Source organism: Anabrus simplex, chromosome 5 (assembly GCF_040414725.1).
Source record: "Anabrus simplex isolate iqAnaSimp1 chromosome 5, ASM4041472v1, whole genome shotgun sequence".
Taxonomy (NCBI): Eukaryota; Metazoa; Arthropoda; class Insecta; order Orthoptera; family Tettigoniidae; genus Anabrus; species Anabrus simplex.
Genome location: NC_090269.1, coordinates 216,984,967 through 217,010,770, shown reverse-complemented (window position 1 = coordinate 217,010,770; position 25,804 = coordinate 216,984,967). Strand labels below are relative to the sequence as shown.

The 25,804-nt window shown below is 36.9% G+C and overlaps 1 protein-coding gene across 1 annotated transcript in view; it reads right to left on the bottom strand.

Annotated features, from left to right (window-relative positions):
* LOC136874446 (fat-like cadherin-related tumor suppressor homolog) overlaps positions 1 to 25,804 on the bottom strand; it is a 671,031-nt gene that overhangs the window by 133,769 nt on the left and 511,458 nt on the right. Inside the window, exons 27-30 of the mRNA XM_068227805.1 lie at positions 21,377 to 21,694; positions 12,339 to 12,620; positions 6,338 to 6,598; positions 5,461 to 5,637 (exon numbers count right to left, since the gene is read on the bottom strand). Of these exons, the coding sequence (XP_068083906.1) occupies positions 5,461 to 5,637; positions 6,338 to 6,598; positions 12,339 to 12,620; positions 21,377 to 21,694 (1,038 nt within the window). The remainder of the gene's footprint in view (positions 1 to 5,460; positions 5,638 to 6,337; positions 6,599 to 12,338; positions 12,621 to 21,376; positions 21,695 to 25,804) is intronic.

The following is a 25,804-nucleotide window of genomic DNA, read 5'->3' as shown; positions in this document are numbered from 1 at the left end:
CAATATCTGGCCCACATGATGCATCAATTTTGATGTCCTTACCTGCATATATTACCTTATCTATGCTAAAGGTAGGGTCATATTCTTCATCAAGACTAGATCTTTCATGGTTTGTAATATGAAAAAGATATTCTTCACAAATGCATATACAGTATTCTCATTTGAAAACTGATCACTGAATTTTTCAGATTACATTCAGGCTGGCTTTACACACCACTGGCTTGTCTCCTTGAATTCCAGACCTTACAACTTTTCTCTATTGGTTGTAAAAATTGTATTGGGTTATCTCCAACGCATACTTTTCACATCTCCTCCAACATGTTTTTCATGAAGAATGAATGGGATTTGTAGTTTTCACCCAAAGTGTTATCTCTACGCCTTTGTCGAGCTTCATAGTATTTTGTGGTGGGATATTTTGGACCAAGATGGTAATCAATTGACTTAGCAAGAAAGATAACGAACTCATGAACTGCTTTTCCAAAGTCATAGGACTCGGAAGTGTTTAAAAACTTAGAAGACAATTCTTGTAACTCATCTTCATATAATACTTTCTTGCATTTCTTTGGCAAAAGAGAAGTAACCAATAAGACTTGGCATTGTAGTGAAAAAAAAAATGGAAGATAACATTATTTAATTTCATACTGCAGGGATCCTAGACTGACAAACTTACTAATGTGGCTGTATTCAGAAGTTCAAAAAGAACAACTATCTCTGACACCAATAAATTTCAAAATAAAAGCACAAGTTTCTCGACATCAACAATGGCAAAACATAACTAATACTACTACTGCTACTACTCGGGGAGATAGTGGGCTCGAGCCCCACTGTCAGCAGCCCTGAAGAGGGTTTTCTATGATTTCCCATTTTCACACCACGCAAAAGCTGTGGCTGTACATTAATTAAGGTGACGGCCGCTTCCTTCCCACTCCTAAACCTTTCCTATGCCATTGTCACCGTAAAATCCATCTGTGCTCGTGCGACATAAAGGAAATAGTAAAAATAAAAAAATTAAAAAATAAATCAATCATATGGCCTCAGCTGTTGTGTGCAGACTTACTATTTTACCTCAAGAAGTTTCAACCCAAGTAATATCAAACCAAGTAATATCTCTCTAGATCCAATTGATATACTTCATATTCTTAAAATGTCTGACCTTGTTCAATCCATGTGTACTGTGTCATTCCTCCACACTGCACTAAACACTTTGTCCAGCCCCTGAAAACCTTGAATGCTACAAATTTGATCACATATGGTCTACCAGCCCCTTGTGATCCAGTTTTACTACAATTCTGAAAGACATCGGTCCTTCTCCCTAAAGTGGGGTAGTATAATGAGATGTTTACGCGATAGAAGACAGCAGGAATCATGAGTGCCACTATTAATTCATTATGGGTACCTCGAATGAACCTGTAAAACGAGTATAGATATGCAGAACATGTACTTTAAAACAGGAGGTGGATGCACAGACCGGGAGCACTGTACTGTATAGGCTAGGAAGTGTGTGCCGTAGGTCAAGTGTCGCAGTGGCTCACACGGCAAGTGGCCGGGGAGATATGCGATAGTGGACAGTGCTTGAGGTAGGAGGTTCGAATCCCATGTAAGAATTCCTTTAACAGCCAGTTGCTTGGGATGTTGTAAGGTTGCATACTTGATATCTTCCAAGGACTGATTTGTTTATCTGACCCTGTAAACGGCTGTAAGTATCGTTGCATTGGGTATGGTGCTGGGTTGGGCGAGGATAGATGATGGTCTGTGCACAGTTAGCTACGTCGTACATGTTCCAAGCTTCGTAGACCACAGGTAGGGCAAAGAATACCCCATTGGAATGATAACATGCAATGGCATGTAAGTATGTAGCTGCGCAAACTCCCCTCCTTCGAAGCAATTCACAACACGAAGTTTATTCACTGCCTCGAGATGTATTCCAGCAACGAGCATGTGGATATGTTATTTATCTATGGAAAAGCTAGACAGAATGCATATGAGGCACAATGCCTGTACCAACAACGCTATCCAGATAGACGACAACCAATGGGTATGACATTCCGGAGTGTGGAAAGACACCTGTGGGATCCTGCATATCTGGGAAGGACACCACCAGTTCGAGATCATCCCGTGACATCTGCTGACAATGAAGAGGTCGTGTTTGATGCTGTCCAGGGTAACCCTAATACTAGCACATGGACCATTGCACAGGAGATGAACATCAGCCGAGCGTCTGTTATGCGGACATTGCATACATAGCGGTTTCACCTGTATCATCTGCACTTACAGCACGAACTCCATGGTCATGATTTTGATGCCCGGGTGGCATTCTATCAATGGATTCTACAACATGTGAACACTGATCCTGCTTTTCTAACAACTCTCTTATTTACGGATGAAGCACGATTCGACAACAATGGAACTGTTAATCACCATAATATGCATTACTGGAGTGTGGATAATCCCCATTGGGTGTGACAGACAGCTCTTCAGGTACAGTGGGGTGTGAATGTATAGTGTGGAATCATGGGTGATCACCTCATTGGTCCCCATTTCTTTGAGGTCCATCTGACCAGTCAATGCTATCTGCGGTTTGTCTAAGATGAACTACCACCGTTTTTGGAACATGTGCCACTTCCTGACCATTGCAGGAGGTGGTTTGAGCATGACAGACCACCTCCGTGTGACGTATCCTGATAAATGGATAGGAAGGTGAGGACCTGTCCCCTGGCCCGCCAGATTGGCTGATCTTACGCCCCTGGATTTTTTCTGTGGAGCCATGTAAAACAACTGGTGTATGCACAGGAGCTGGCCAGTCCTTGACACCTTAGACAGCTCATCACCGAGGCATGCCGATCCGTTTTGCCGGAGATGTTGCAATGGGCCAAACGGTCCTTACAATATCGCGCGTAGATCTGTATCGGCCGCAGAGGTCGTCAGTTCGAGCAGTGCTGGATTAAACGACGTGGATAACTGAAATCCTGTCACATGTTTCCTAGCCACTATCAACCCAGCTTCATAACAATAGCCCATTTCAGGGCCAAATAAACAAATCAGTCTGTTAAAAATACTGGTATTAAATATATAACCTTACCACATTCCAGGCAACTGGCTTGAAAGAATACTTGTATGGGACTTGAACCTTCTAACCTTGAGCACTGTCAACTATCACACATCCTACTGCGCGCTAGCCATGTGAGCCGCTGCAACACTTGACCTACAGCACCCACTTCCCAGCCTATACTGGCCACATCCTCGTCCAACCCAGCACCATACCCAATGCAACAATACATATGATCTTTTACAAGGTCAAATGAACAAATCAGTCCTTGGAAGCTATCAAGTATGCATCCTTACCACATCCCAGGCAATTGGCTGTTTAAAAAAATCTTACATGGGATTCGAACCTCCTACCTCGAGCACTGTCCACTATTACATATCTCCCTGCCTGCTTGCCATGTGAGTTACTGTGATACTTGATCTACGGTGTCTACTTCCCAGCCTGTACAGTACCATGCTCCCGGTCTGTGCATCCACCTCCTGTTTTAAAGTATGTGTTCTGCATATCTGTACTCATTTTACAGGTTCATTCGAGGTACTCATAATGAATTAATAGTGGCGTTCACAATTCGTGCTGTCTTCTAGCCTGTAAACACACATCTTCTTATATTAGTCCGGTTTAGGGAGAGGGTGCATACAATTTCCAGAATATTCGTTTAATGTCAACCTAGTCAATACTTACAATACCACATTTTGTGGTTAAATAATTATAAAAATTAGACAGATCGTGAACATGTTTTGCCCTTCCTAATGGGCATCGTCAGCACAATGGATAACCTTAAAACAAATAATTACAATTAAGACTGTTTACAACTATTAGTCATATAAAATTGGAATGAGATGATGTGATATGAAAAGTTATTTTCGATATCATGATAAAAAAGTTTGATGTCAATATTACAAAAACAAGTTAAAACAATTGTAGTACAACTTTACAATATTGTCTAAAAAATATTTGTTAATATTGGTGAGAAGTTTGTCAATCGGCATTTTAACCAATTTAACTCAAGAAGAAACACCAAATGATCACTCCTGACCTAATTTTCTACCATAGGACATATGTTTTTTATATATTCTATTCTGCAAATTCTACTTGCTGGTGAACACGATTATAATATTGACTTTCACCAAAAGTTAAAAGAAAAGGATCCATTTCAGTTCCAGACGAATGCCGATTGACAAACTTCTCACCAATATTAACAAATATTTTTTTAGACAATATTGTAAAGTTGTACTACAATTGTTTTAACATGTTTTTGTAATATTGACATCAAACTTTTTTATCATGATATCGAAAATAACTTTTAATATCACATCATCTCATTCCAATTTTATATGACTAATAGTTGTAAACAGTCTTAATTGTAATTATTTGTTTTAAGGTTATCCATTGTGCTGATGATGCCCATTAGGAAGGACGAAACATGTTCACGATCTGTCTAATTTTTATAATTATTTAACCACAAAATGTGGTATTGTAAGTATTGACTAGGTTGACATTAAACGAATATTCTGGAAATTGTATGCATTCACTGTCGTCAATACGGACCAAAAAATGAGGTTAATGACTTTTAGGGAGAGGGACTGATGTCTTTCAGAATTGCAGTAAATGTGAAGGGATGCATAAAACTGGAGCGCAAGGGGCTGGTGGACCACCCGGTATATATCATGCTGAAGTCAACTAGCTCATATTTCTCATGAGCATCTACTCCAGTTTTATCTTTCTACCCAGGTGATAGGCTTCCACATTGGAATCTACAATCTTCTTATTGTTGCTCTGTCCTAGTCAGCAGGATATCAAGATGGTTTTCTGGATCTTCTCTGACAACACCTACCTTCCTAACTAAATACCCATTACCAGCTTACAACAGAGTGCCTTTAAAGTATCAGTTTAACATGTTTTTGTAATATTGACATCAAACTTTTTTATCATGATATCGAAAATAACTTTTAATATCACATCATCTCATTCCAGGATTTCTGATGTTTACCCCATGTGATATTATCAGATTATTTCTGCTGACCTTTAGTTTCAATGTTATTTCTTTCATGGTTCTTCTTTACTTCAACAGCCTTTCTTTTTTCTTTCTGCATTTTCATCATCTTATCGCATTATGTTTATTGTAGTTTTCAGTACCTGCTGCATTATTTGTGGTTCTAGCCAAAGTTTCTCTTTTCTTTCTGTAATACATTAATTTCCTATGTTATAAAATTGATAAAATATACTGAAATTAATGTAGCTTTCCTTTTGCCTCTGCATACAGAAAGGCTGGAGTAAACCAGAATAGTAAAAGAAGGACACGGAAGACATATCTGTAGTAGAGTAGAACAACACTAGATAAAAATTTGAAAGAAAATGACAATGTTTTATATTTTTTTTAAAGAAAGAAAGAAAGAAATACCTGAACAGCTTACCTGCAGATTTATCTAGAGAAAATCTATCAGCACCCTCTCCAGTTAAATAGAATCTCAGGTTTGCATTTGGTTCTTCATCAATGTCATTTGCCAGAACAGTAAGTATATAGCTTCCTGGGTAGATTCCTTCTGATAGTACTTCTCGATAGCGATATTTAAGGCAATATGGAGGATTATCTGTTGACAAAGTATAGAAAATAAATGTATATAACACAGAACACACATCCCTGCATGTCCAAAAACATCAACTGTGATTACCAGACGAAAGACCACTTGAAATCAAAGATTTATTGCACTGCCCTCTTTATTCTATGGTACCAGATGTTGGATGACAATGTAAGAGGCAGAATGTCAACTAAGCATCATGAAGATGCTGAGAGGATGAGCATTGTTAGAAAGGATTTTGTTTCCAACATCATAAGAAAATTATTGGCATTCAGTCGATCCAGAGTAAAATGTGTGAAGGTCAACTACGATGGTTTAGACACCTGTTGTGAGCAGAAGAGGATACAGTTGCAAAGATGGGTCACATGTTAGAAGTCATTGGGAAGAGATCCAAGAGATGACCTAAACAACAATAAGTTGATTCACTACATAATGACATGAAGAGAGTAAATCCACTCTGACATGGCCCATTACCAAATGATGCTGATGATGATGCTTGTTGTTTTAAGGGGCCTAACATCGAAGGTCATCGGCCCTTACCAAATGAAATGGAGATAGCGGAGTCATATAGAGGACTCCACTACACAGCAGGAGAAATGCTGATGAACATTTGCAGACTTATATGAACATTCCCAAATCATAAATCCAAATTCAATCGATAAGAATAGATCAGTTGGTATTCTCTAAAGGGAACACAACATTTAATTCTTACCATTTGCATCCAAGATGTTGATAGTGACCTTAGTTTTGGCAATGTATTTGCCATCAGTAGCTGTTACATCTAGTATATATTTACTGATGCTTTCTCGGTCCAGGGCTTTTGCAACATAAACTTCCCCAGTTTGACGAATTTGAAATTGGTTCCGCATATCTCCACCGGTGATGTAGAAGTCAACAGGTGATACTAAGTCCATATCTTGGTCTGTAGTACTCAACTGTACTACCACTGTCCCGGGTAGAGCATCTTCATTTACTGTAACAAGAACAAATAGGGAAACATAGCAGTTTCATATCTCAATGAGATTTGTCAGTCTGTCTGCCAGTCCGTCAATCCATCCGCCCATGTATCATTGATTGATTGATTGATTGATTGATTGATTGATTGATTGATTGATTGATTGATTGATTGATTGATTGATTGATTGATTGATTGATTGATTGATTGATTGATTGATTGATTGATTGATTGATTGATTGATTGATTGATTGATTGATTGATTGATTGATTGATTGATTGATTGATTGATTGATTGATTGATTGATTGATTGATTGATTGATTGATTGATTGATTGATTGATTGATTGATTGATTGATTGATTGATTGATTGATTGATTGATTGATTGATTGATTGATTGATTGATTGATTGATTGATTGATTGATTCATTCATTCATTCATTCATTCATTCATTCATTCATTCATTCATTCATTCATTCATTCATTCATTCATTCATTCATTCATTCATTCATTCATTCATTTATTTATTTATTTATTTATTTATTTATTTATTTATTTATTTATTTATTTATTTATTTATTTATTTATTTATTTATTTATTTATTTATTTATTTATTTATTTATTTATTTATTTATTTATTTATTTATTCATGAAGCACAAGATACAGCTACACTGAGCAAATTTCACTTGCACTGTCAACAGACTAATTAACAAATGTAAACTTTCATAATAAAATATAACAAACACAACAAAATATAACAAGATCAGGTACACAGCCTACTAATAACAACTGTCCAAATTGAAAACCATGTGAATGTCCATGTTCATAGCCAAGTCGTCGTGGGTCAAGAAGATGGCATAATTCCTTCACATCAATTTATCTGTAAGAGACTATTTACCCCCCTCTCGACTATGCTTTTATTTGATGCTATATCAAGCTCTTGTCTCCTACTAATATTGTTGAAGAGTGTTGGGAGATGGGTTAGGAAAGGTCGTTGAAGTATTGAGTGCTGAGTGTGGGGAATGTGGAGAAGGTCTTTAGTTCTGGTAGAGCGGGAAGGAACACGGAGAGAGAAGAGTGAGACAAGATGTTCCGAGCTGTAATGCCCATTTAAGATCCCGTGGAGGAAACTCAGGTCAGCTACCTGTCGCCTGATGTGCAGTGGTGACACATTTGTTGTCCTTAATACCTGCTGCATAGACCAATTTCTGAGCTTATGCGACTGTGATGTCAGTACTAACATGTGTAATTAACTTTCTCATATTTAATATAATTGAAAAGTCATATTATTTATCAGCTCTCTGCCTCTTTAACAAAATGGTTAGTACTATTAGCTGCCTTCCGCAGAGGCATAGGTTTGATTCCTGTACCACCAGAGATTTCAAAATGGAAAGAGAGCTGGTATGTGGTTAAGATGTTACATGTAGCTCACTTTCATTAGGAATGTGCCTTAAATGAACACCTCGAGATGAGGACATGAGTTTACTTATTTCATTAAGTAATTAGAACTTATTTCAGTACTAAAAGTCCTTAAAGAATAATTTTTAAACTTGTTAAATATATTTACTACACTTATTCCTGCATCTCCTCATACTATAATAGGCTCCTATAATATACTGTCAGATAACTGAAAGATTCATTGACAATAATTCACTCAAGCACAATAGGTTATAATATAAAAGATGTGAAGAAGGTATCCAGGTAGCAAGAATAAAACAGAGAAGGCATCAGACATTACAATGACAGAGGTGGAATGGGCAGTTAAAGAGATGAAGATGAGAAAAGCTGTGGGAATAGATGAAGTAACCATAGAAATGATCAAGGCTGGAGGACCAGCAGGATTCTAGTGGAATTATAGAATATTCAGGTGTGTATGGAGAGAGAGAAAAGTACCCGAGGATTGGGAAAAAGGGGGGTTATAATACAAATGTTCAAGAAAGGAGATTAGAAGATGTGCAGTAACTACCAAGGAATCAACATCCTCTCCCATGTTGCCGAGATAATGGAAAGGATATTGGAAAGAAGAATTAGAGAAAAGGTAGAAAGTCAGCTACATGAGGAACAATTTGGATTCAGAAATGGTGAAAATGAATTGGTTTATGGATTTTAGAGCCAGGAGTGTCTGAGAAATAGTTCAGCTCACCAGATGCAGGTCTTTTGATCTGACGCCTGTAGGTGACCTGTGCGTCATGATGAGGATGAAATTATATATAAAAAAAGATGACACATACAACATGCCAGAGGAATTAAACAATTATGATTAAAATTCCCTACGCTGCCAGAAATTGAACCTAGGATCCCTGTGACCAAAGGCCAACATGCTAACCATTTATCCATGGAAGTGGTAAAAGTAATATATATGATAACTGTTACAGCTGTGTGAAGACAACAGTGGGTAGAACAGAATGGTTTGGAATCGACAAAAGGCTAAAACAAGGGAGTGTGTTGTCATCTTTACTGTTCTTAATGGTGATGGATGACATTGTAAGGGCAACAAGGGAAGACTATAGAAGGAAAATAATTAATGTTATGATGTTTGGGGATGATGTTGAGATCTGGGGAGAAGATGAGGAGGAGGTATAGCAACAGCTGAATGTACTGAATAGAAGGACTGAACAATGGGGATTGAGGATCAACATGGAGAAGAGCAAGACAATGGTTATAAGTAGAGGAAGTAAAGAAGGAAAAGGAGCTATCAAAATTGGAGACAAGGAATTGGAAATAGTAGAATACTTCAAATACTTGGAAAGAGAACTGACAGAAAATGGAAGACTGTGTACGGAAATTAGTAAAAGGATACAACTCGGGAGTGCCTTTTACTACCAAGTATGGAGATTAATATGGAATAAAGATGTATTGGTAACAATAAAGGCTAAAGGGATATTAATTACTGTAACCAGGACAATGACTCAAAGATATGAGCAGAGAACAGACAACTAAAATGAAATTTGTGAAGAGTGTGGTAGAGAAGACAATGACGGATCGAGTGAGAAATGAAGACATACAAAAAAAGAGTTAAATGTGCAAAAACTAAATTACAAAGTGGAACAGAACAGATTGAGATGGTTTGGTCATGTCAAGCAGATGAAAGAAGAAAGACTGCCAAGACAGAGGACAGGGAAGAGAGAATGAGTAGATGAATTATTTTCTGAAATATATTTTAAAATCATTTAATCTATCAGAAAATCTTCTACACATTTGCTCATCGATACTCAGGCTTTCAGAGAAAATGCCAAATTTCATGAAATTCTTATTTAGCAAATCCAATACGGGATGAATTTTGAAAAGTTTGTCTCTCTCACACCCTGGGATGCTATTCAGAAGTGAGTTGTCGTTGAAGTGAAGGTGGTGTTTGATTTCAAGATATCGGTTGCGACTCATACATTTCCGCACAATTAATACGTCAAAATCCTCATCTTCATTCCAACGCAGCTGTTCTTGAGTGAGGGATATCCACAGCAGAATCCCTATAAACTTTTTGATACATTCCGGCGATAGTTGGAGGCTGTGATTATTGTTCTGGGAGGCATACCGAATGCTTTCACTAACAGTCAGTCTCAGTACTGTTTCATCAAAGAATTCTTCAAAACATCCAAAAGCGATCTTTTCTTTATGAGCTGTTGTCAGACTGACTTTCCGCTGCTCAATTTCTCGAGAGTCAGGATATGATTTACTGAATGTTGCGTCTTCCCTTACATTTAGAAGTGATATTAGACCTAACCTTTTTTCTTGCGGGGTTTGCATCTTCTACTTCAGGTTGCACAGTTCCTTCACTGTCCTGTTCTTGGTGAGTAGGCACTTCCAATCTTCCTGGTACATCAGTTGGGACCATATCTTCTAGTTCAGTTTCGTCAATGTCCTCACAGTCAGAAATATTGTCTACGTGATCCGGTGGTAGCTCAACAATATCAATAGTATCATTCACATCACAGTCACTTTCATGGACATCACGAACCATAAAGTTTGGATCATTGACTATTTCCTTGATTTCTCTAAGACAACCTGCAGTATAGCGACTCATTACGATCTTAAAAAAAAATTTAAAGAAACTTATATGGTATCTGCCATGAGCCCCAAATGGGGATCAAGCTTTCAGAAACCTCCAATGCTAAATGAAAATAACCATGAAGGTGAAAGGGTGTTCTATATCTTCTGAAAGCATTAGACATTAAATTCAGTTGATTGGAATTTGGAAATAAAATATTATAATATGACTTACTGTTATTTGAAAATTCGCAAGTGTTGAACTTCTGAATACCATGCCTCATCACAGAAATCATGCACTACAACCCACAGCCTTGGCAACAGTGAACAAATACTTCAACCACATGCTTCAAAAATGTCTGTAGATCAATGTCAATATGTAATCATTGTTACCAACCTAAACATAGAAACAGAATCTCCAAGGAAAGAAGAAATCCCCAATTGGGGATCATGGCAGTTAATGGGTTAACAGCATTTAAAATTCTGCATTTTGATTTCAATCTGAACATGTTAATGGAAGATTTACTTTCAAGACAATATTATTTGAATGAATGATAGAAGCAGGGTGATTTTTATCCAGATCATTAATAAATTTATCAGAAAAATGTTAATATCATCTATTATTCGCCCTGCGAAGCTTCGTTCTCTGTACCTGCTCCAGAGAAAACCGTACACTACCTGAGATCCTTTCCTTGCTCTTGTGCCCAGTAACTTTTTCTGGTACACTATGAAGGTGTTGTCCATATCCTCTTGTATTCTTGCCATGTTTTTGGTTTGAGTGATGTGTACTTGAGGACAATTTGCTCAACTTTTCCATTGAAAAGCTGGTGATAACTGGGCTTAGAAAGGTGCTCATGGTGACCCATTTGATTAACTCATAGTTATTTTTCCATAACAAATAACTTGTGGTGTGGCAAGGTGAAAAAATTTAGTGAAATCCTCTGGAAATATCTGAGTAATGAGGCTCAGGGCTTCTCTTGCGGTAAGTTAGTGAAGAGGGAGAGTATGTTGAACTGGACTGACAGTGTTCAATTTCCAGCTGGATGTTTCTCAGTTCTTCAGCAAAGTAACCCGAGTCTCTGATGGATGGCATAATGCTACCCATATGAGTGCTTTGTGATGGTGTAAACCTTATTGCCAATGCAATTAAATGTTACTACATCTTCTGCATAACATACTCTAGTTAAAATCCATTGGTAGTATGCAAGAAAATATTCAACTTCTAGTTTGCAAAACTGCAGCCTACGTATTTGGCTGTTTATTTGACAATCATAGTACGTGCCCTAAGTAGACCTAGTGACTCAATTGTTATAATAAAATTAACAAGTCAGGCAGCATATTCTCTTTTAAGGGTCCTGGATGCACGATTTTTCTGACTTGCTCTTAAACTACCTGCTCCCCTGAAAAGCTTTCAAAAGCTAGCACAACTGTATATAGCCCAAGATAATTCAGAAGAAATAAGTTTCCAAATGGTGAAAGAATTACTGAAATTGGTTTAGTCTTTCCTGATATTAGTCTCCACATACAAACAAACTCATAAACTTTCTCTATAACATTAGTAAATATAACAAATGAATAAGAATTCGACATCAGAGGAGAGAATCTTTGGATTAATATTCTTGTGTCTCTCAGATAATATTCATGTTAATGTACACAAAGCAAGTCCTTCTCCTTAACAGTACAATTTAACTCCATTCTCTATTCTTCACAATTTTCAGTTAATTTTTTACGTGTAATGTTCCTGTTTAGGACTACAACTAGGACTTACCCATTGCCTCATAATGTTGACTGCTGAATACTGGGGGGTTGTCATTGTAATCCTTAAGTTTGATATAAACACTTGTTCTTGTGAAGTGTTTAGGGTTGCCATTATCAGTGGCAACAACCTGAAACACAAACTCAGCCTGTTCCTCTTTATCCAACTGCACAAGATTTGTGATCCATCCAGTGTAGGCATCAACAGCAAATACATTAGCAAGGTCGCCAATATCAGAACCGAAAGAATAGCGTACTTCTCCATTACTCCCCAGATCTCGGTCATGAGCAACAACTGAAATGACACAAATACATTCCAATCCTAGAGTTAAGCAACAACTTTTTCATATTATTTATGAAATCTTGTGAATTAGAAGTAGAGTGGAAAGCAATTCTATTTACAATCTTATTCCTGATTGGAAAGCTTTGGGTTGTTTACTTCAGGATGACACTAAATGAAAAGAGAGTCACAATCACACATAACTTGCTCAGAATAAACGAATTAAGAAAACAGAACTTGCTTTGGACTGATATCAAGACATCTATATAACACATTTCAAATAGACAGGAATGTCAAATAATGCACTGTTATATTATGAGTTGGGAAGTAACTGAATAAAGGTAATCAAATTACTTTTAACAAATACATTTTTAGTAATTATTACTTGTAATTGTCACTTATATATGACTCAAAAAGGTTTTAGTGGCTCCGTCCTGTCAATATTTTATTTCATACATAAAACCAATGCTTTTGTACATCAATCATACATGTTTAGAGAAAATGACCCATTCTCTTCATCAGAGATCAAAATATTAAAACATCCATACAAACAAACAAAGACCTGAAACAATGTACAAATGATATTAAACATAAAAAATTAGCTTTAAAAACTTATAGACCTTGTTACGGTGTTATCCATGGAGTAGAGGGGAAGAAACAACAGAACCCAGGCACTGGACAAAACCACAATAAGAAAATTTAAATTTAGAATGTATTTTCAAATTTATTTTTTCTACTCTCTTTTCACTTTTAACAATATAACAAAATAGAATATAGACTATAAAAAGGATATTTACAATATCGTAACCTTTAATGGAGGACAGGAAGTTCCCATTTTACAACACATGACTTTTAAGTCAAGAATATTACTGGTAAGTGAATGAGACTTGAGGCCAAAGCCTCTATTAACAAGATTACCCTTTCACAGGGGTAATTGAACCTTAAACTTTGTTTAAATATAGAGGAAGAAGCTAGAGCTTCCAAAACAAGTTACAATAAGCGGAGGAATAAAACCTGCAATTTTACATAACTACATGTTGGGAGGGTCTCAAACCCTGAACCACAGTTTCAATTTTTCATGGCCAAACAGGCCAAGAAGTCACACCAGGTACCAAATTACACTTAAGAGCTCACTAACTCTTATACCACATGACACTTGCTGCCCTTACTAAATAGGAGAGCCACACACAAAATATGGATTGAAGGACCCAGGAGAAAAGGAGCTGAAGCTCATACTTAGACAGCCAAGGAAAGGGAAAAAAGAATTTAATGGAAAGGGCAAGAACAAAATGAAGTGGGATGCTGAACCTCTCAAGCAATCCTGTGACAAGACTTGTCATGAAACCTAATGAGGCAGCAGGCCCGGTGACACAGACAATAAGTCATACTAAGTGACTAAAACCAGAAGGAAAGTGTAAAGTCTGAAAAGAAGGATAGAAATTTAAAGAATAGGAAAGCTTAGTCACCAGAAAGCAAAAGTTAATAAGGGAAATGAGGGGTACCACTCGTACGTCCTTAAATTATATAGTACCCACTAGGGGGTTTACACTCTGTCTGCAGACTGCCTAGAAACCTACATAATACAAACTATGAATCCTACATAAAAACTAAAGGTAATCGCAGCACGCCCTAAGTGCTACCTGCTGGAGGGGAACGCTGGTATCTTCCCATTGCTGCACACAGATAAGTTCATATTTTAGGTTAAACTGCTGCCCACCTTATTCATGCCCCAGCCTCACCCGTCGTCTTCTGGGAGGAGAACTTCACTTAACATCACACAGTCCCAGATACATAAGGGTCAAGCTTACAGTATTTATAGAGATGAGCTGGGTGCTGAATGGTTGATTTAGGAATGAGCAGGCAATGGTGGCAACTTAGAAACAAATGACTTAAGCCAGTATGTGCCAAATCCAAAACACAAGCATTTCTCAACTGAGTAGAACACAATCCATGACCCCATGTGTCACTCAGATACAACAGTTGTGACAACTTTTAAAGAACATGAAATTTAGGTAAACATCATTCAGCTCAGCCCATCTCCCTGAGACTTCACTGCTTACAGGCATTAGAAGGGATGCCTACAACTAGGGAGAGGCTGTACTATTGTTGCAGACCTATTATTATTATTTATTTAGTTTGTTACAACTCATAAAGGCTCACATAAAGCAAATTATGATTTGCTGTTGTTATTTTTCTTGTTCTTCCAGAATTCTTTCATCATGTCGCTATGTTTAGCTCGACGTTCGCTAGTCCATTTTCTTCTAGATCTGCTGGGCTTATCTTCCAAAGCAACTTCCCAAGTGTAGATCTTATGTGTGAAAGTTTTGCAGTCTTCGATATCTGTAGGTGTGATGCTGGCGTTATTGGGATCATTTTGGACTTATTTGATCCAAACCATTGTCATCTTTAATGTTTGTGAGTACATCAATATTTTCTTTGTTAGTCGGTTGTCATCTAGCCTCATAATGTGTCCATAAAATTTCAATCATCGTTTACGGAAATCTGTTTCAATGTTTGAGTATTTTTGTGTGATTTTGTGCGATTGTAGACAATATCCTTCATCTGTTAGTTTCGGGCCAAGGATTTTTGAGATGATTTTGCTTTCAGCTTTCTTGATATTTTCGAGATCCCCTTTATAACTGAGGTTTAAGGTGTCACTGGCATAAAGTGTTTCAGGTTTGATGACGGTCATGTAATGTTGGGTTTTTGAGTTAATGCTCATGCATTTTTTTGTTGTAGATGTTCGCGGTTTTCCCATATGCTTTCTGCGTTTTGAGTTCACATGTTTTTTTTTGCTATTCTTTCTGTACCTGTAGGTTCAACGATTTCACCTAAATATTTGAAATGATTAACCTTGTTTATTGTGCTGTATTTTGTAACCAGCATTTGTGGTTCAATGTGTGTTGCAGCCATGAATGCAGTTTTTGTGAAGAAGATTTGCGAACCAACTTTCCCAGCACATTCTTTGAGGACTTCAATCTGGTGAATTGTTGTCTGCTCATCTCAGGAGAGAATTGCCAAATCATCAGCAAAAGCTAAGCAAGTAATGTTGATATTATTTTCTTCCTAATTATGATTATTATTCCTATAAGACAATTTCACTGGAGTTTGTATCACATATCAAAACTTCTTTGGTGTTTGTGTTGCGTATCAACTTCAAGAAGGATGTTACAGCAACTTGGGACAATAATACCCAGATGAAAACATGAAAATCCATAGCCTATTTCCAGTCATTCGACTGGGTCAGGAATGGAATGAATGAAGTCTCCATCTAGCGGTGAGGGTAGGAATTGTGCCAGCTGTCAAAGCCTGTTGCACTCCTCTGGGGCAATGATTAATGACTGATAGAAAAAATTAAATCATACAGTATTGGGGAGTGTTGCTGAAATGAAAGATGACAGGGAAAACAGGAATATCCAGAGAAAAACCTGTCCTGCCTCAGCTTTATCTAGCACGAATCTCACATGGAGTGACTGGGATTTGAACCATGGAACCCAGCTGTGAGAAGCCGGTGTGCTGCACCTGAGCATGGAGGCTTCAATAAAACCCAGGTAACAATAATAATAATAGAACTATAATTTTTAAGCCAGTTTCCGATGTATAATATAAATCGTTGATCTTTTGTAAGTTGCTTAGGATCTTTGTTTGTACGGATGTTTTAATATTTTGATCGCTGATGAGAATGGGTCATGTTCTTAAAACATGTACAATTGATGTAAAATAGTTGTTATGTATGTAATAAAGTATTGACAAGGCAGATCCACTAAGAGCCTTTTGAGTCATCTAGTTGTGTTATAGTTAATGGGACTGAAAATAGTCAAATTCGTTAATCATTACTTCTCACAAATGCAATTTTTACTCATAATTTACTTCTTGAAATAAAATGGTAATATTTACATTTAAGTAATCATTACATTCTAGTACTGATATCATCGCATCAAGAGTTTGGAAACTTTGGATCATCAGCACTTGCAAGGCATTGCACCTACATTCTCTTTGGTCAAGCTAAGTATACCACTGGTACCCATCACCAGGTTTTACATGTGAAATCTTTCTACTTCCACCTACATGTTCTTTTCCTGGCTCTTGCTGCCTTGACTTCATCACCATTATACCTTATCAGCATATCTACCTGTGGCATGTTGAGCATGGGGACAGGACAATACTTCTGATGCATAAACCCTTTCCAATCCTCCCTGCTGTTTCTTTCTTTTATTAGAAACAAGAAGTTCGAAGCAGTGTAGCTTGTGTTGATCACTACATGTGGGCTTCGGGCTTCGATGGCGGTATACAAAATGGCTCCCAAAATAAAAAGAAATAAAGAAAAGAGTACCTGTTCATACATATTTAAGAACTAAAATCCTCATAGAGCTGCGCCCGCCCAGTACTGTTGAGAATATTGTGGCTGTGTTCATTTACTTGCAGCTTGTTGTGGTTACTCGTTCAGATATATTAGACAGTTATGTATTATGACTTTGAGGGTTTGCATGTGGTCAATTATGGAAACATTCTTTGCGCAACCCATTCCATCATATTACATGATCTATACAAATGTACCTAGGTTCATTGTATCTTCTATTTAATCCATCATAATGCGTGCTCTGTTTTGTAACTCATGGATACATTTTATCCAAGCAGTTTGTCATTATGAAACACCATATGTACTGTAAGTCACTCTCCTCTCTTTTCAATAAGCAAAATACCATCTTTGTATTAATATCAGAATCTAATAACATGTACTAGGTAGAAAATTAAAATTGTTCTGCAACCCATTCCTTCGTATTACGTGATCTATGCAAATGTAGGTTCATTGTATCTTCATTTTTATAATGAGTAATACATTTATTAATTTTGCTTAAAAAATCAATATGAAACAAGATATTCAGTTATATGACTGTAGTACATTACTTTCATTAGACCTAAGAAAAGGCTATTACTGATATGACAATGACAAAGGAAAACATTTTCAGATATATTATACAAGTCACACATAAACAGAGAATTATCAAGTCTATTTCTTTCGATCAGAAGTTTACATGAGCAGACCAGTTATTGGTAAAAAGACTGACAAATGGGGTAAATATGCTCTTTATAAATCAGTTTGTTGCACTTTATACACAATGTTTGAGTTTTGCAATCTTCCTTTTTAAGGCATTCCTCACACTGTCCAGTTCAATTTTTTTTCTCTTGGCTGGTTATCTTCCTTTACAACAACTCCATTCAGAAACTGTGTTCAAACGCTGTATTCGGGCTTGAAGATTTGATGGTAGTAGGGAAGTTAGTGTAGCCATTGCAAAATATGTTCCTTGGTGAGCTCTAAGGAAATGTCTTTCAAAAATCACCTTCAATGGAGTACTGAAGTTCCACCATAATAGCCTTATGAATGACAAATGCATTTATTCCAGCAATGTTGAGATATCCAAAAAATATAGTCAATGGCCAGTGGAAGGAACTTCTGGACACCTTGTACGACCCACATAACTCATTAACAATATCCACCTCACCCTTTGTTTTATTGATAAAATTTTATTATCATAGCTTTCTTCTTTTCTCTGGTGTTACGGTGCATAGTGGAGGCAACTAGTACTTTTACTTTCCTTGGAACATATGATGTAAGCATAACCGAATTTGTGAAACAGAACAAAGATGAAAACTGTTTTTGACCTTTGGAAGATACAAGTTCATGTGATATTTCACATTTATTTGCCCTTAGAGTACCTACACATGTGGTCCTGAAGTTTTTCAGTAAATCATTTGCCAATGGCACTCTTGAAGTAATTGCTCATGCTTATGCTCCTCCCAGTGTAATCAACTGGAAATAGCAGCAGCTTCACTATAGCGTGTACACTATTATCCTACCAAAATGGACCTTCCAGTTGTTGGCATATACTGTCTAAAACCACAGCAACCATGACAAGTCTCTAGCTTCTCATCAGTTGTTGCATATTCACTGTTTGTGTAAGCATTCTGTATGCTTCTGCTTGAATGTTTCGGTAACATCTCATAAGGGCGCAAGTTTGTCTGTCAAGTGTCTCTGATCTCTAGAAATAATGCTGTAAAATAGAATGCATATATGAGGAAAGGACTTTTTTCCCTTGAACATTGTTGCAATGAAAATGTTAACGCCACTCCCGTTGATCCCTTGTATTAGATGCGCTGATTGCAGCATACTTGCATGGTACAGAAGTCCAAACAAAGCTTTTATTTCTGATTTGTTGGTTTCTGTGGCACCACTCTCCTTAGAAAAGTTGGACTTCACCCTCCCAATGTAAATGCTTGTATATGATACAACAAGAAGATCAATTACCCTATTATCTATCATTAGCCCCTAACAATCAATAGCAATCTTTGCATTTTGAACTTCTCCTTTGGGAACTGGCAAATGAATAACTATATTTTGCACTCTGGTACAGCCTCTTTGAGGAATAATGCTTTTGTACCACATGGTACCATCCTTCCCCTTATAAACATCAAGTCACATACCTAATGGTATATCATCCTCAACAACTTCATGTTCTGATTTTCTGGAAGGAGTCCCTTCGTGTTCTGACACACAGCTGTCTTACTCGGTATCACTGCCATGATCACTTTCATAAACTAAGTCGATATCTGAATCATCACTTCCACCAACAACTTCATCATCTTGTTTGCCACCAGGTAAATCAGTGATTTCTTTATCAGTTAGTCTGTCCATTGCATAACTTCTGGAAGTCCACCAGAAAATTAGATCTCACTGTAAACTTACACAAACACGCGTGCTGGATAAAAATTACCTAAGACTGATATCAGCGTACAAACGTGTCAACAGTTCAGACAACACTAGCAATACAAATATGGCAAGCAATCAGGACAGCATGGGAGAGTCAGTAAAGTAGTGAGGGATGGAAGGCAGAATACCCGTTACACCAAGAATTATGTATTGTATGAGAACAATTATTTTGAAAGTTTGAAAGTATCATGTTTAGTCTCACTAAGTGATGATAGCCACTTGATCTCTCCATGCTTAAAAAAAAAGGCAGTAATATGTTTTTCCTTGTAAACTTTGGTATCAGTCCAGATCTCTGTGAAAAAGAAAAATCAGCCATTTTCTCAAGACTGATGTTCTGTGGAGTAATTTAACTAATTATTTGGTGGAAAAGTAATTTGTAATTGTAAATGAATAAAATATTTCCCAGTTATTTTTATTTTGTACTTGTACTTTATCCATCACTGATTGTATTACTTAATCATGAATATTGCATGAATACTAAGAATGTTGATTTCTCAGCAATTCCACCTTTTATCTGAAGGACATCATCATTTTCACACTATAAGAAGATGTGAATGCTCATTTCCTTTCTTGCTTGAAAATGATTATTGGTGACAATAAATGTGAAGGCAAAAATGAGTGCAATTGGACTAGACAAAAGAGTGACTGAATGGGTTGCTATATTTCTAGAAAATAGATCTCAGAGAGTTAGAGTAGGTGAAGCTTTGTCTGACCCTGTAATAGTTGAGAGGGGAGTTCCTCAGGGCAGTGTTATCGGACCTTTATGTTTTCTTATATATATAAATGATATGAGTAAAGGAGTGGAATCGGAGGTAAGGCTTTTTGCGGATGATGTTATTCTCTATAGAGTGATAAATAAGTTACAAGATTGTAAGCAACTGCAACGTGACCTCGAAAATGTTGTGAGATAGGCAGCAGGCAATGGTATGTTGATAAACGGGGTTAAAAGTCAGGTTGTGAGTTTCACAAATAGGAAAAGCCCTCTCAGTTTTAATTACTGCGTTGATGGGGTGAAAGTTCCTTTTGGGGATCATTGTAAGTATCTAGGTGTTAATATAAGGAAAGATCTTCATTGGGGTAATCACATAAATGGGATTGTAAATAAAGGGTACTGATCTCTGCACATGGTTATGAGGGTGTTTAGGGGTGGTAGTAAGGATGTAAAGGAGAGTGCATATAAGTCTCTGGTAAGACCCCAACTAGAGTATGGTTCCAGTGTATGGGACCCTCACCAGGATTACCTGATTCAAGATCTGGAAAAAATCCAAAGAAAAGCAGCTCGATTTGTTCTGAATGATTTCCGACAAAAGAGTAGCATTACAAAAATGTTGCAATGTTTGGGTTGGGAAGAATTGAGAGAAAGAAGAAGAGCTGCTCGACTAAGTGGTATGTTCCGAGCTGTCAGCGGAGAGATGGAGTGGAATGATATTAGTAGACGAATAAGTTTGAATGGCGTTTATAAAAGTAGGAAAGATCACAATATGAAGATAAAGTTGGAATTCAAGAGGACAAACTGGGGCAAATATTCATTTATAGGAAGGGGAGTTAGGGATTGGAATAACTTACCAAGGGAGATGTTCAATAAATTTCCAATTTCTTTGAAATCATTTAGGAAAAGGCTAGGAAAGCAACAGATAGGGAATCTGCCACCTGGGCGACTGTCCTAAATGCAGATCAGTATTGATTGATTGATTGATTGAAAGTATTTACTGTACCTACATTTAAAGAATAAGAATAGTTTTTGTATTTAAAAAAATTCTGCTTACACCCCTTTATGAGTTCAAGGTATAGAAGAAATCTGGTGACCTGAAGCTCTATTTGGATGGGAGTTAGTCTGGAAATTATATGTACTACAACTGCTGACTAATCCAATTGTTTTTATAATGGCTAAAGATTGTCATTTAGATTGATTCATGATTTATTCTCACTAGAAATCTTAATTAATTCATCATATGCTCACAGATAGATCAAACTCAAATATTGAATTCCAGTAAAGACTTACCTCTGAGAATGGATGTTCCTTCTTCAATATTTTCAGCTATTGTTAATCTGTAAGGACTGCTTTCAAACTCAGGCATGTGATCATTTTCATCAAGAACTTTCAAGGTTACCTCTGCTAATGCAGTAAGAGGAGGGCTTGAGTCAGTCTCAGCTAATATAGCAATAAGGTGAGAATCTTTAACTTCTCGGTCAAGTGTTCTGGCAAGATAAAGCTGTCCTTGAGCATCCACTGAGAATAATGGTAGTTCTTCACTGCCAGACACAATACGATAATGAACTGAGGTGTTGGTTACTGTCTTCAGACGGGTAATGATGGTGCCTGAAAAATTTCATGCAACATATAAGTTAAAATACAGTATGTACAATATCGGGATTTACTATAGTATTAGATATAACTGTCTGGCTCCATGGCTAACTGGTTAGCATGCTATCCATTAGTCCAAGGAGTCCCAGGTTTGATTCCCAGCTGGGCCAGGGGTTTTAATCTCCATTGGTTAATTCCTCTGGTATGGGTACCAGATGTGTATGCTGTCTTCATTATAAGTAGGGCTCCATCCTCACTGATGAGGTCGCCCATGGGTATTAATTCACCCAAGGCCTTATCGGATAGATATTATTTTAAAATATGCTGGTTTTCAGTGAGTAACTTAATCAATCCTGCATTTGATGCTATTATCTATAGTATATAGCCTATATAAAATTGTCTTTCTGTCTATATCAACCTGATATTTGACACTGGATAGGACAAAATAGCCTGTGATGCGTTCAGTTTAGTTTTGTCTGTTTGTCTGTTACTGAATCACAGGAAAGTTTTGGATAAGTGTGAGTAAGATCTTATCTATATTTTGATGAAAAAGAAAATCACCAAAAGGGGGGTTCAGAGGAACTCTGAAACCTAAAACTGTGTCTCTCTCTTAAGGTTGGTTTTCAGGAATATTTCTCACAACAAAATATATTTAGAATATTATTTATGAACGTTTTTGTTCTGCACTGATACAGTGCAAAATAAGGGAAATATCAGCGAAATTTAGTCCAAGAGCTGAGAACTAACTCTATGGGGTGCTGTTATGGAGATCATACCAGCAACATTTGAAATGCTTTGTACATCTCCCTGTAATTTTTGAATGTTAACCTGATACTTGGTTTTGATACCACAAGGAAGAGATCAAACAGAAAAAAGGATGGAACTGCTCAGGGCCAGAGAGAGCTAGGAAATGAGGGTGTAATGACAAGCCAGTAACAGGGAAAGGCTGTCCACCAACACACCTCAGAATGTCAGCAACAACATGAGGGGTCGACAGAAATGTAATCATGCATATGCTAAGTTATAGTACTGTCAATGATGGGTACAATAGCTAGTAAGCTACAATATTAAGAAACTGTTGTTATATAAAATGAACACAGTATGATAATTTTGAAAGTTAAATTGTTGTTCATCAAGTGCCAGTTCACAGTACTGATATTGATTCTTACGTTTGGCTCTTGATGTTGTGTTTACATTTGTCTCCCCTACCCGCACCTTTATCAAGTGAACAACAGAAGCTTCTGTCCAGGACCTTCTGCATTCTTGTGAATCATCATCATCAGCTTCTGCAATCTAACAGAGGAAATTTTCTTAGCAAAATGGAACAATTTAAAAATTTTAAAAATTGAAGTATGAACGTTTTCTGCCTTATATTCACCAACATGGTCAAACACTATTTAAGAAGGCAAGGAAATTCTGATTTAGGAACTATGCCTCTGTTACGGTGCTTCTACTCATTGAGAACTTTCTTTCTTCAGGTATGCTTGAGTGAGCAAAAGAATGCCATGGTGAGTGGTTGGTAAAGATGAGCTGTGCTGGTAGGTAAAAGAAAACTGTACATTGAATAATTCACAGAACTTGATAACATGGAGATAAAAATGCCTAGTTAAATTGTCACCATTAGCAAGTTGGGTCCTTCAAGCCTCCTTATGCTTCCAAAACATATCAAACCATCCACTTAGATTTCTATTACAGTCAGAACCAGCCACTAACCCTATCGTCCATGTGCTGTAGACATGTTTACTTTTGTATACTATGTACAGAATAGCGGAAGCAGTTTACCGTCAGCTGTCATTGAAGTCATAATGCCACTGTTATTCTTTAAGGAATCAGTTATGCCTTCAGAGTGTTTAACTCCAAGGATCGTGGAGATGCTTAGTTAATTTACAGAGGCTTGCAGACTGAACAATGAAAAGCATAACAGTCTATAATGAGCATGTTGTGTTATGGTGTTAATACTTCCTGCTTATGCTTCAGATGTTTGTGATTTTGACAACAGATTGCAGTAATGATGAGGTAAATATTCAAGATGATCTTGGTAAGAAATTTTCATATATATATATATCTAATTATCTCCTTTTTGCACATTCCCTCTGTATTTGGCAATATTTTTACATTTCCCAGTCTATTTGAAGATCAAAATGTGAAAAATATATAATTTTTTTTTGCCTGTCTATCTATCTGTGGTGGTAGTGATTATTGTTTTAAGAGGAAATGCAACTGTTTGTTTGTTTGTTTGTTTATTATTGTGTGGGAAAACTACCAGACTCACTTAAACCAAACTTCATATTTAGAAGATATCACTTGAGGATATTTTGGGTACACACCATTTCAAAAATACTGAGTATCTGCAGGAAGCATGAAACAAATAAATTAAAATATTTCCACTGATATATATATTTTTTTTTACAAACAAATTCCTTCCATTCACCGCCAGCAGGATTCTTTAAAATCTCATCATGAGTTTGCTATGCCATAGTCATAGGTGATTTATTGGTAAAGGAGGATACTCATAGTTGAGACCTGTGGAATATGCCTCTTTCAAAGAAACGTTTGCTATGTGGTGTAAAATATTATTGTAGAATATTTTATTTGTATTCCTTTTATCCATCTAAATTTGGAAATGTAACTACTAAATTGTAAATTATTATTACTAGCAGCTTCCCGCTGGCTCCGCCCGCAATGTACAAAGTAGGGTTTTTGTTGTTACTATCCTCACAGATGTATTTGCAAAGTTTTGAGTTAATGAAATAAAGCACATGATCTGCTGTGGTAATAGAATGTAATATTATGTCAACAAAACACTTGAAAATACATCACACAAAGAAATTGAATTAAACGTTCCTTGGAACAACACTACGCGCTGAACTGTTAAAAAGTCCTTCAAAGATCTTCATCATGGAGACAAATACTTGCAACTTTTCACAGAATCCACCAATTTAAGTAGTTATTAAGTTATTACCTCAAAAGAAAGCCCTTGATCCACTGAGTGTTTTTAGACCAAAACGAATTGCGTACCTCAATTAGAACGAAAGATATGATTGCTTCAACAATGAGAAAAAATGTTGAAGAAATGAGACGTCAAATTGAATGTGCACTCATAACATTCCTCAGAATCAACCAATTTGAATAGTTAAGAACTAAAATGAAAGAGCTTGATCCACTGAGTGTTCTTAGGCCAAAACGAACTCCGTACCTCAATTAGAACCAAAGATATGATTGTTTCTAAGAGACAAAAATTGAAAAAGTCAAATAATTTGAGGAAGGTGGAAGTTAAGTGATTTATAGTACCTGATGACAAATCTGTGCATGAATACCTTTCAGTTTTAAAAAATGAAGGAAATCGACTGGATAGAATGGCCGGACTGACTGACTTTAGTTTTCATAAAAAAAATTTAATATATAGATTGCTGAGTGATATTTTGTAATGTTCTGGAAATTATTGTGACGTGGAATCTAAATTTGGAAATGTAACTACTAAATTGTAAATTACTGTTGAGTGATATTTTGTAATGTTCTGGAAATTTTCGTGATGTGGACTTTTGGAACAGGGTGTGTCTGCCCTGTCAATTCTAGAAGAATGTTTTTTACTAATTTTGGAAGATGGAAAGTTCACAATTAAGGTGAGGTGATGTTCTGGAATATTGTGAAAACATCGCAACTTGGTGAGGGGTTTTGATTGGTGGATCTGGGTGGCGAGGGGGAGGCTTCTGTGGTCTGATTAGTTACTCGGTGACTACACCGGGGCCAGCTTTGCCTTCTTAAGAGAGCAAGGCAAAATTTTGTGGTCTTGTCGTTTCTCATCAGTCCAGCGATCAGACGCACATTGGCGATTCTCCCTCCCAGGATGGGCTGCTCGTCGCCATAAGACCTATCTGTGTCGGTGCGACGTAAAACCCCTAGAAAAAAAAAAAAAAAAAAAAAAAAAAAAAGGATGGGCTGCCTTGGGGTAAGCACTGTTGGTGTCATTTCTATCTTAATTTATACCGTATTTAATGTTTGCTTGTATTTCCACATAGGAGTTTACCCCTACTCGCCCTGACACCACTCAATTATTCAGATGCCTTAGATTTTCAGCTGGGCCTGCCTGTTTGATTTTGGAGACATCCCCCTTTTCTTTTAGTT